The sequence below is a fragment of the Helobdella robusta genome (assembly GCF_000326865.2).
Source record: "Helobdella robusta unplaced genomic scaffold HELROscaffold_26, whole genome shotgun sequence".
Taxonomy (NCBI): domain Eukaryota; kingdom Metazoa; phylum Annelida; class Clitellata; order Rhynchobdellida; family Glossiphoniidae; genus Helobdella; species Helobdella robusta.
The window spans coordinates 1,682,313-1,694,351 of NW_008704349.1; the positions used below are offsets into that span (position 1 = coordinate 1,682,313).

Genomic DNA, 12,039 nt, shown 5'->3' on the forward strand with positions numbered 1-12,039 from the left:
CATCTCTACTGTAGCTAATGCATTTCTTTTACTGATGACAATAGTAATAATACTGGAAGATGACAACGAATTTGTGACAAGTATTTTTGTTAACTGAAAATTATAACAGTAATTATTATTATTGTTATTATTAATTATATTAATTAATTATATAACCCCCGATCTCGGGGAAAATGCCGTCTAAACGTGTGTTGTTGTTGTTGTATTAATTATATTTTCACTATTTTTATTGTATATATAGGTTTGTGGGCAGTGGAAATTCATAATTCATTTCACGGAACGCCTGACACGTTAGTGACGCTTCCATCTTTACGCTCTGACCTAATTTCAGGAGGTCGTCTTGAATCTGGGTCGGGAGGCTAAATGAATGAAGGAATGAGTGAATGAATGAATTAATAAATTAATGAATGAGTGAATGAATGAGCAAATGAAAAAAGAAAAAAGTAATTAAATGAATGAGTAGTCCCCAGAAAATGAATTGATGAATGAAGTGACTGAATGAACTTATAAATAAATGAATGAATGAATGAATGTAAACTCAAGCAACAAACAAAAACGAGAACAAAAAAAATCCAAACCAAAAACAGCAGTTGAACATGCCACTGATAGTTAACAGAAATTCTCTCAAAACCATAGGCTGAATCAGTCGCTGCAGCTGCTGTCGTTTCTGGGCTTTCCCATCATCATCATTCCTCCCATCATCATCATCATCATTCCTCCCATCATCATCATCATCATTCCTCCCATCATCATCGTCATCATTCCTCCCATCATCATCATCATCATTCCTCCCATCATCATCGTCATCATTACCATCACTTCCATCATCATCACTGCCACCATCGTCAGTTTTACGTTTCTTACAGCTTCTTTTCTTATTACAACTTTTCTTTACATTACTATCACTATCTTCAATATTAGTAGTAGTAGTAGTAGTAGTAGTAGTAGTAGTAGTAGTAGTAGTAGTAGTAGCGGTAGAAGAGGCAGTGGTGACCTTACTTTTACTGGACAAGACTGCTCGCCAAAAAATTTGTAAAAGTTTGACTACTTTTTTTACTATAAGTAGCCAAGATGATGACGCAGATGATGAAAACAACGATAATGATAATGATGATGAGGAGAAGGAAGATGATGAGGAAGATGAGGAGGATTTCTTGGCCATATTCCCCTTGTTTGTAACCCTGTAGAGAAAGGTTTTTGAGGATTTTGAACTAGAAAATGGATTGTAAAATCAAATTAAAAATTTCTAAAACCAATCAACCAACCAACCAACCATCAAACAACCAACCAACCAACCATCCAACCAACCAACCAACCAACCAACCATCCAACCAACCAACCAACCAACCAACCGATTAACTTACACAGCACTTATCAGCCAGGACATAATTGCCTTCCTCTTAATGAGATCCCACACAACTGATCTGGAGTTCCCGGATATCGATATCAGGATGTCCAAGATTTGTAACTGATGATGAGGGTAATAATTAAAATAACAGTGATGATGATAATTAAAATAAAACTTCTGCTTCTGATAATGATGATGAAATCTACCATCGTCATCATCGTAAACAGATGTCACAATCATCATCGTCGTCATCATCATCATCATCGTCATCATCATCGTCATCACCATCATCATCACCATCACCCTTATCATCATCATCATCTCAACCGGCCTCACTACCTAACCTTATAAGAATGGTCACAAAATGGCGAATGATAGAAGGACAGTAAGGATCTGAAGACCTTTCTCCTTTTACACAAATGATAGTCTTTCGTCTCCCTCAAGCCATCCAATAGGATTGACAAAAACCATGATTTTTCCTTTTTGTGCTGTGTGTGCGTATGCATGTAGGTGTGTGTGTGTGTGTGTGTGTGTGTGTGTGTGTGTGTATGACGTGCATATGTGTGTATGTTTGTTTACTGTACGTGAGTATGTGTATGAATATAGGTGTCTTCTTATATGTACGTCTTATACATATATTGTGTGTGTGTGTGTGCGTGTAAATGTGTATTATGAATATATTAAAATTGTTTTAAAAATGTAAATTGTTGGCCCAAACTTTCAGCCAATCAGAACGAAAGAAACTTACCTCGAAGGAGGAGCTATAGAAAAGTTTGTAGAATTCTGGGATGTCATCCAAGGCCAAGGCAGGTTTAAGAAGGAGGAATTGGTTGACGATGTTGTACATGTGGTGGTCTGGGGTTTGTGGTTGTTGTTTGAATGATGATGATGATGAAGATGATGATGATGATGAGGAGGAAGAGGATGATGAAGAAGAAGATGTATAAAACCATAACAAAATAAAAACTCAATTAAATCCACTTTTAAAGTCTTACCCGGCTTAAGGAGCACCCCAAGGGCCCTAACCAAAAAACATGAAACTACGCAGGGTAACTTCCCCTCCGAACTATCCAGTCCATTTTTTAAAGCATCCAATAAGCAAACGATCTGATCTCTATCTGCAAATTTAGAGCTTTCTAATTGCTCGCGGTACTTAGATAGGACACGCCCACCGAGGACTCTCATTGGTTGCTTGTGGCTGGTCAAGCTGGCAATAGCCAATGAGAGGCAGTTTTTTTCGGCGAATTTTCTGCAATCAATTTCTGAGCCTAAAAAGATAATAATTTTTTAATAAATTATAATAAAATATTAACTAAAATGAATTAAATCATGAAATTGTTTGAGTATTTGAGATAAAAATGAATAAAAATAAAAAAATGTCCACAAACTTTCATTGAGAAGGTAGGAGAATGCAGTTAGAAAGTAAACGGGATTGTACAGCTTGCTTGTTACTTTACGATTTTTAATCTTTTTGATGTTGTCGTCATCCCCGTCTCCGTCATCATCATCATCATCATCATCATCGTCGTCGTCGTCGTCATTGTAAGGAAGATTGGTGTTGCCGATCCAACTCGTTGTGTCAGTGGAGAACTGTTTCGAATCATTATCATTAACTTCGTCATCATCATCGTCGTCATCATCACGGTTATCATCATCACCATTATCATCGTCATCATCATCACCACTAACATCAACAGAACATTCCAGAGGGAACTTAATTGCAGTCCTAAGCATGACGTCAGCATCTAAGAAATCCACAAACTCATTCAGGCCATGATCCACAAGGGTGCCAACGAAGAGAACTTTTTTGGAGGCTTCGTAGTCCAATGACCTCTGACCCCAATAAAAAGGTCTGTCATGATGATGATGATGTTAGTGGTGATGATATTGTTTTTGTTGGTGATGATGACGTTTTTGGTGTTAATGACGACGATGATGACGATTATGATGATGATGTCGAATGAACAACTGAACGAAAAGAATGAAATAAATGAAGTAAGGGACGAACTTCCTGTCAGCCAATGAGAGGCCGGCTTTCTCACTCATTTCAATTAAACTCATCAAGCATTTGTCTACCAAAAAAAATTAAAATAATAACAATGATAATAACAATTACAATAATAATAATTGCAATAATAATAATAATAATAATAATAATAATAATAATAATAATAATAATAATAATAATAATAATAGTAACCTGTGGTGGAAAGAGTGGCGGAAAAGCCGCCAAACCATAGAACTAAAAGGCCGGCGTTCAGACATCTGCAATGATCTATGCTGGCCAGCCTGTGTAGCAGCATTATTATTCTTTCTGTCGTGAAAAATGTAAATTCGTTATTATTATTATTTACTATTATTAGTAGTAGTAATAGTAGTAGTATTGAATGTTGATCAATTATTTATTCCCTGAACCAACCAACCAACCGACCAACCAACCGACCAACCAATCAACCAACCAACCAACCAACCAACCAACCAACCGACCAACCAACCGACCAACCAACCGACCAACCAACCAACCAACAAACCGGCCAACCAACCGACCAACCAACCGACTAACCAACCGACCAACCTTTTTCAATCAGAAAACTACCACCCATCAGGATGGACATAAAAGACGAATGACCGACTACCATATTAAAGATACAACTGACATTCGGTTTCAAGCTATCATCATCATCATCATCATCATCATCATCATCATCCTTATTATTATTATTATTGTTGTTGTGGCCGCTGCGTTTTCGTTTTTTAGTAGCAACAGCAGCAGCAGCAGCGGTAGTAGCGTTGTCGTCGTTTCGTTCTTTAAACAGACACGTTACCGAAGATTGCAAAGTCTCGATGTAATTAATATTTTGGAACTGGTGTCTGAAATTATTTCAAATATAAATTCGTCATTAGTATCATCATCATCATCATTGTCTCCATCGTCGTCATCATCATCATCGTCGTCGTCGTCGTAACAATCATCATCATAATCATCGGCAGCAGCGTTTACTTACTTGAGTCCATTTTTTACAAATTTCGGCCATATTTCACGTAATGTTTTGTCTTTCAATCCTTTCTGAAAATGAATGAAAGAATGAATGATTGAATAAATGAATGAATAATTGTGTGAGAGAATCAACAAATGAAAAGAATGAATTAAAATAGAACGAACGATCGAAAAAAAAACAACCTTAATTCTCTCTTCAATCAGTTTCAGAGCATTCAGAAGATCGACCTTGTTGGCGGATCTATTAGATAACAAATCAACCAACTGGTCAATTTTCATGCTGTTGATGTTTTTGTTGACGTCATCGATGTTAACTTCACTGATGACGTCACTGTTGTCGTTGATCAGGGCGAGTTGATGAGCCGAAGATGGCGTCAGCGGTGATGGTTCTTTTCCCATTTCATCCTCATCATTTCCATCATCATCTTTCATAATCTTCTTAATTTTACGCAGAGCTCTCTCTAATTCATCACCATCGTCAATTTTTTCACTTCTTCGAAGTGTTAATATTTTAGCGTAGGTTTTTAGTATATTTTCAAATAATTTTCCATCATCATCTTCTTCTTTGCCACCACCATCATCACCACCACCACCACCATCACCGATGACGTCATCGTCCTTTTTTATATTTATTTGTTTATTATAGGCTTTTGCAACCACCCTAGTAAATTTCAATATAATGCCATCATCATCCTCATCATCACCAACGTCATCAGCACTATTATTATTATTATTATTGTTATTATTATTATTGTTATTATTATTATTGTTATTATTATCTGTATCATTATCATCGTCGTTATATTTTTTGGCTAAGGAAAGATAAGCGAGTTGTATGGAAAGAAGCTGTTTAAAAACGTCAAAGGCCGTCGTCTTTGGCTCATCTGAATCGGTGAAAAGATGAATTGAATGGATGGATGGATGGATGGATGAGTGATTGAGTGAACGAAAGAATGAGTGAATAGTTTAATGAATGAATAAGTGAATGAATGAATGAGTGAATGAGTGAATGAAAGAAAGAAAGAATGAATGAATGAAAGAATGAATGAATGAATGAATGAATGAATGAATGAATGAATGAATGAATGAATGAATGAATGAATGAATGAATGAATGAATGAATGAATGAGAAGAATCATACCTTCAACTGTCTGGTTATTAACATTTTGTTCAGGTTTATTTTGCTTCGTTGCCAACAGATTTTCAAAGGCAGATACAAAAAGGCAGAGCTTAGGTAAAACCTGAGAAGAGGAAGATTAATAAAAAGTGCTACCACTACTACTACTACTACTACTACTACTACTACTACTACTACTACTACTACTACTACTACTACTACTACTACTACTACTACTACTACTATTACTACTACTATTACTGCTACTACTACTTCTACAACTAATTATAACGATAAAACTAATACCTTAATCAGCGTCTTCCTAAAGCTCCTAATAAATTCATCGAGGTGATGTCTTTGTTGTTGATGCAGCTGCAACAATTGTTGCCGATGTTGTTGTTGTTGATGTAATATTTGTTGTTGCGATCTTAACGTCTGCTGTTGTTGTTGCAGAATTTTTCGTTTCTCATGTTGCAGTTGCCTTAGGACCGGTCTGATGTTGTCCGTCAAGACGATGGAGATGAAAGAGAAGCACTGATTGGCTACACTCATCTGCTTGCTCTGATTGGTCGGTCGGTCGGTTGGTTAGATGATTGGTTGGTTGATCAGTTGGAATGATCAATTAGATAATTTGTTGATTGGTTGGTTGATTAATTAGTTGAATGGCTGGGTGATCAGCTAGCTTATTATTGTATGAACGATGGGTGGATGGAGAATTTATCCTATCAACTGCTCAACAAACAACACAGACAAACAAACAAGCCCTCAAAAACATACACACAGACAAGCAAACACAGGCAAACACACACACAAACAAACACCAGAAATACAAACATTAACACCGGCCAAAAAACCAGCCCAAAGTTTTTGAGGGGGCATAACGTGGTGAACTAGGAGTTCACCCATCTTCTGCGGGTCTCCAGAGAACATCAGTAGCTGGATGGCTGTGTTGAAACTCTTGCTCCTACCCTTAAATATCTGTGTGAGTGTGTGTGTGTGTGTGTGTGTGTGTGTGTGTGTGTGTGTGCGTTATAAGTTGGCTATTTTGATTATGTTTTTAATATACTATATGCAGGTAGTTTAGAGTATTGTTAAATTTTAAATAAATAATTACACGACGAATTTATTTTGAAATATTTTCTGCAGACTCTTTCTAAATATCATCATCATCATTAATATCACCATCCTCACCACATCATCATCACACCACCATCATCATCATCATCATCATCATATCATCGTCATCACCACATCATCATCATCATCTTCCTCCTCACCTCCTGAACGAACTGGCACGAAGTGAACCAGTTTTTTGACAACCTGGGCTCTAGCAGTCCCACAAATCCGGAACCTCCCAAATAGAGGAACAGCTGATCCGGAATTGTCCTGAAGATTTCGATCGCGAGATTGCGTAGTAACGGATCGTTGTAGAATGAGGCAGGCAGTTGCGTTAGCAGGCACGTAATAAGACGGTTAGGGTTTCTAGAATTAGCCTCGTCGTCATCTATAAGATTACCAAAACTTCGTGATGGTGTGGCGGTGTTCCAGGATTTATCTTTGAATATGATTCCAAACTTGAAAGATGAACATAGCTGAGTGAACAAGTGGTGAACGCTCTGGCGAACATTCTGTTGTTCGTTCGTCAGTTCTCCATCTGTGAACTGTTCACGATGATGATGGTGAAGAAGATGTTGGCGCAATAAAAATGACATTGATGACGATGAAATGATGTCAATTATGGTGATACGATAATGAAGGGATACTAACGATAAAAAAGTTAATTTTTCAATTGTAGATAACGCAACACAAAGACTACGAACATAAATTAATCTCTTCTGAAAATCACCATCACCCCCATCACCACCGGAGATGCTTTTTTTCGATTGGCTCTTCCGATGGCCAATCATATCCTGCCATTTTTTAGGCCCCTCCCATCTGTACAGTTTGACCAATGAAAGGAGATTTTTCTCATTAAACAGATGAACCTTTGTCGTCTTTGAAACTGATTGGTTCATGACAACCTTATAACAAAGATAATGATGATAATGATGATGACGTAAATTATACCAAAAACTATGAATAACAAATAGTATTATAAATAATTTTAAAAATTGTTGCTCACGTGATGGATAAGTGAGTGGAGATATGAACATATCACATCACTTCTGTCTCCATACAAACTTTCAAATAAAACTCTATTGAAATCTGATTGATTGATTGATTAAATTATTTCATTCATTCATTCGTTCACTTATTCATTCTTTTTTTTCATCCATTCGTTTATTAATCTTTTCATTCATTTAAACTTTCATCATTCATTAACTTCTCTACTGATTCATCCAATCACTCAGCTTCCATATTCATACATTTATTCATTCACTCACTCATTTATTCACTCATTCACTCATTCATTCATTTATTCACTCAATCATCTAAAAATGAGTAAATAAAATAACACTACCTTTAGCATCGACAACAGTCTTAATGATGAGATGGGAATTTGTCCCAAGAAGGGAACACAAAAACTCAACCAGACAATGTTTCACATCTTGCTTGTGCTAAAAAAAAATTAATAATAATAAACAATAACAATAATAATAATAAACAATAATAATAATAATAACAACCACCACCATCATCATCATTATTAGTATCGTCATCATCGTCGTCGTCGTAATTCTAACCTTCATATCTTTCCTGTTAACGAGTGCCAGCCAGTTATTGTGGGTTAAGTCGATCCTTGACACCATCTCCCTACTGACCCAACCCCATTTGGACCCCCCATTCAAATTATTATTATTATTTGAAGTATTAGATATTTTAGCTTTCTTTTTTTTTCTATTTCCATCCTCCTCTCCATCATCTTCGTCATTATCATCATCAGAAGCTCCATCTTCATCATCATCCTCACATCGCCCAAATTTGCCGCCACTGACAATTAGGGTTAAAAGTTTTAGGGCAGATTTAATTTGGCCTGATTTATTTGACATTGACGTCTGCTTGAGCAGTGTAGTCAGGTGACTGGAGACTAGTCTTCTTATGATATTTTGGCCTAATGGCTCATAGTGAGTTAAGTCGGTAAAAATTCTAGACAGGATGTGTCTGAGTGATTCAAACACAAGATACGCCTGAAACAAAAAATGTCAAGAAAAATTAAAATAGACACTGTTTTAGTGATTAAATAAAATTTTTTTTTCTAAAAATTAAAAAAATAAAATTCAATAAAAAATATAACAATACCTCCTGGGCTTTAATTTTTGTCCTGAAGACAAGATCAAAGATTTCTTTACAGTCACTGGCCGTTCTACAGTAGCTGGCCACTATGTCAAAGTGAGCATTTTGGGGGCCGTTGATGGCTTTTATGAATGATTCTAAGCCTTAAATTTTAAATTAGAAAAATTAATAAGAAGTGAATTCTATTTTTAATATTAAAATTCAAAAATTAATTAGGAATAGGATTCGAACTAGTTTTTTTTTACTTTTTTAATTAACAACTTTTTATTTAATTTAATATTAATATATCAATATTTAATTAATTATTAAATTAAAATTTAAAAAAATACAGATCAACAGATAAAAATAATTTTGAAATGGAACCTGAAAAAGCTGTTTGCGGATCATTCAACATCGATTTGAAATCAGAATCCGTAAACAGAACATTTGTTGATTTTTTCCTTTTTATCGATTTCTTATCGGTTTCCATTTTCGATTTTTAAATTGAAAAACTCGAAAACATGCTGTAAAGAGCGATATTTGAGAATAACAATAGATACATTAACAGCACAGAATATTAAACTGTTTGAATAATCCTATTGGGTACTTTAAATTTAAAATTATTCACGTTGAGTTAACTTTTAAATTGCAAAAAGTGACTTTACAGAAAAACAACACTTGATCCTTTAAAATAGAATCATGTCTTCAATTGCTATTTCTTCTTTAAAACTTTTAAAGCAGTCGCATATTTCATTTTATCGCAACTTTAAAACTACGATTACTTATTCTAATAGAACTTGTTTTCGATCATTTTTTTCAAGTTCCAACGTTAACAATAGCAACAATGTCAAAACTAAAAATACCGAAATCACGGAAAAGCCGACGACGACCAGAACAGAGTCCCAAAATAAAGAAGTGATAGCTCGAGCAAAGCACGCAGATTACGAAAATACCGTTTTAGTGTACGCCAATAAATCTAGTTTTGGCACGAATTTTATATGCGCGTTTATAAACATCTGCAACCCGTTTATGATTTGCTGTGGGGTTGACACACTGAGACGAGAGAACAAATGGCTGACCGTTTTCGAGGACAGGATGTTTATTGACAACCCACATTTATACGCCATCGTTACGACGGCTTTCCTCATTACAGTGACCATTTTCGTTAATTTTTTCCGTCTAAGAATGCTCTCCAAAATTACTTATGATATTAACAGGAAGACATTTATTGGCCATAGACGGAATTTTATGCTAATTAAACGAACGTTTGAGTTTCTGCCTGGGTCCGTTGTGTCAAATTATCCAACAGAGTCAGAGGAAGAAAGCATGAAAGATGTAAGCACATGGAAATATCTGATGGACGGCAACTATAAGATAAATTCACAGCCATATATTTTGTTGTTCAGTGACATAAAGAACCACATTTACTTTAATGTTATGACTGGTGTCAGCAATAAATATTAATTAATCAATAATGTTATGAAATCTTTTTTTGTATTTTTTTGTGTAATAAAGTTTTGGTATTTTAATGTTCTTTTTTTATTTAAATACAAATTTAAAATAATACAAATGAACTACAAGTAAAAACAATGATAAAAACAATTCAAAAATATATAAAAGTCATCATCCTAATGACTTGAAGTATTTCTTCATCTTCCTGCCACTGTATTGGAATGATTTGGTCAGCCCTGCAGTCAGCACTCCTTTTGCACTCTGGCTCCAACTGGATGATCTTACAATTTTTTCCAATTCTAATTTCACCTTCAACAACGTTGTTAACAATATGATAAATCAAATTAAATGTCATAGATGTCAGTTTTAAATTTTCATAGAGCAGAGAGCTGAACTAACAGTTTTAGGGTATGTAATTTGATTGTGTGCCAAACTCCTCAAGACTTCCTCAGTGTCTCTATGTCTGCCATCATAGTTCTGACTGTTTACTATTCCAAAGAGAAGACGTTTAGGCAGTAAGTTGAGGTGGTAACAAACGGAGATGGGACTGCAATCTTGTTCGAGGATGGCAGTTGTCTTGTTCCAGTGTAAGTACTCCCCGCTGTTCAGCATTGCATGTTCATATAATTCTCTAAACCTGAATAGTAGTAAGAGGCATTTAAAGGTTATGAAAATTGATCCAAAGATGAATGAAACATTCAAAACTGAGGAAATTGTGAATAAAAAAATAACTTACTTGTCTAAATTTGGAATAACAATATTTTCAATTTTATTTTTATCCTCTCCAAGACTCATTCTGAAATCTCCTCCGTAGGACAGGCCAGCAAGAGTTTTGTAGAAGTCAATCTCACTAAACTCTCCAGGAAGTAGCAGGAGAGCTGTATGCATGGCACTGTGTATGTTTGTGACCAGCGCACTGTTAAGTAGTTTATCATTGGGACTTGAAATAATTTGTTGGACTGGTTTGTGCAGTCGACCACTGATGTACAAAGTATCCCAGTCGAAAAGATCATTGATCAAGGAGTCTTCAGATATGACTCCATACTTTATTAACCTGCCATCTAGTTCCACCAGTGTGTTATAGTAGACTTTAGCACCTAAAAAGTTGAAAAATTACCCAAAAATAAACAAAAACTAAAATTTTGCTTATAAATTATTAATAAATTTATGATTGTTGAAAATAGTGGTATAAAAAAATATAGCAACAAATAATACCAAACTTGTCTTGCACATCTGAAATGATTTTTGGTCCTAACAACTTCAGGAAAGAATAATGCTTTCTGTTCATCTTTAAATTCATTTTATGCCATTTGTGGGGATTGTCGGTTACTAAAATTAAATCCAACATATTTTTTGAAGGATCTAAATGACTTTTTTGCTTGAAAACACCTTCGATTAATTTTAGTTTAAAAATTATTATTAAAAATGAAAAAGCAAAATCTTGAGGCAAAATAATGAACAAAAAACAAATTAAACAAAATATCGTCAGTGGGGCTATAAAGGAGAGTTTGCCCAATTTTGTCATGACTTTGGCTTCCTGTGTGTCATTCATCATCAGATGATGGATATGCAATATAATATACAACACATACTTGAAATTCCAATCACATCATGAAGATGGAGAGCGACAAAAAACATTTAATAACCGGATCCGTAAGCAAACGCCATCCTAACTTCAGGAAAGAATTTTAAAAACTTTTGCGGAGACATTTAGCGTCTATTAGTATTAAACTAATTAAGCAAGACGATTCGAATTAGGAACCTTTAATTTTACTTTTAGACTAATTTTGTACAACCATAGATCTATACACTAATGTGACTTTTTAAAATGAGGACGAAGGACAATAAATCATTTTGGTGTTTTGATATATCACACCTAAAATCATTTTTTCATCATTATCCAAAAAATTT

General features: G+C 35.0%; 3 protein-coding genes across 3 annotated transcripts; 1 reads left to right on the forward strand and 2 right to left on the reverse strand.

Moving 5' to 3' along the window:
- Positions 1 to 272: 272 nt before the first annotated feature.
- HELRODRAFT_191944 (hypothetical protein) lies at positions 273 to 9,166 on the reverse strand (the record flags this gene model as incomplete). The annotated part of the gene is made up of 21 exons (XM_009020046.1): positions 273 to 359; positions 995 to 1,211; positions 1,386 to 1,468; positions 1,693 to 1,836; positions 2,097 to 2,203; positions 2,344 to 2,616; positions 2,737 to 2,938; positions 3,038 to 3,200; positions 3,357 to 3,420; positions 3,549 to 3,637; positions 4,354 to 4,415; positions 4,530 to 5,230; positions 5,488 to 5,587; positions 5,770 to 5,956; positions 6,754 to 7,124; positions 7,284 to 7,484; positions 7,586 to 7,668; positions 7,925 to 8,021; positions 8,148 to 8,591; positions 8,704 to 8,840; positions 9,061 to 9,166. The coding sequence occupies 21 exons, from the start codon at positions 9,164 to 9,166 to the stop codon at positions 273 to 275; spliced, it is 3,918 nt and encodes a 1,305-aa protein (XP_009018294.1).
- A 209-nt stretch (positions 9,167 to 9,375) lies between these two features.
- On the forward strand, positions 9,376 to 10,140 carry HELRODRAFT_173439 (hypothetical protein; the record flags this gene model as incomplete). The annotated part of the gene is made up of 1 exon (XM_009020047.1): positions 9,376 to 10,140. The coding sequence occupies one exon, from the start codon at positions 9,376 to 9,378 to the stop codon at positions 10,138 to 10,140; it is 765 nt and encodes a 254-aa protein (XP_009018295.1).
- Positions 10,141 to 10,299: 159 nt separating this feature from the next.
- HELRODRAFT_173440 (hypothetical protein) lies at positions 10,300 to 11,838 on the reverse strand (the record flags this gene model as incomplete). The annotated part of the gene is made up of 5 exons (XM_009020048.1): positions 10,300 to 10,437; positions 10,528 to 10,765; positions 10,865 to 11,225; positions 11,344 to 11,517; positions 11,775 to 11,838. 5 exons carry the CDS (start codon positions 11,836 to 11,838, stop codon positions 10,300 to 10,302), a joined length of 975 nt encoding a protein of 324 aa, XP_009018296.1.
- Between the last annotated feature and the right edge of the window lie 201 nt (positions 11,839 to 12,039).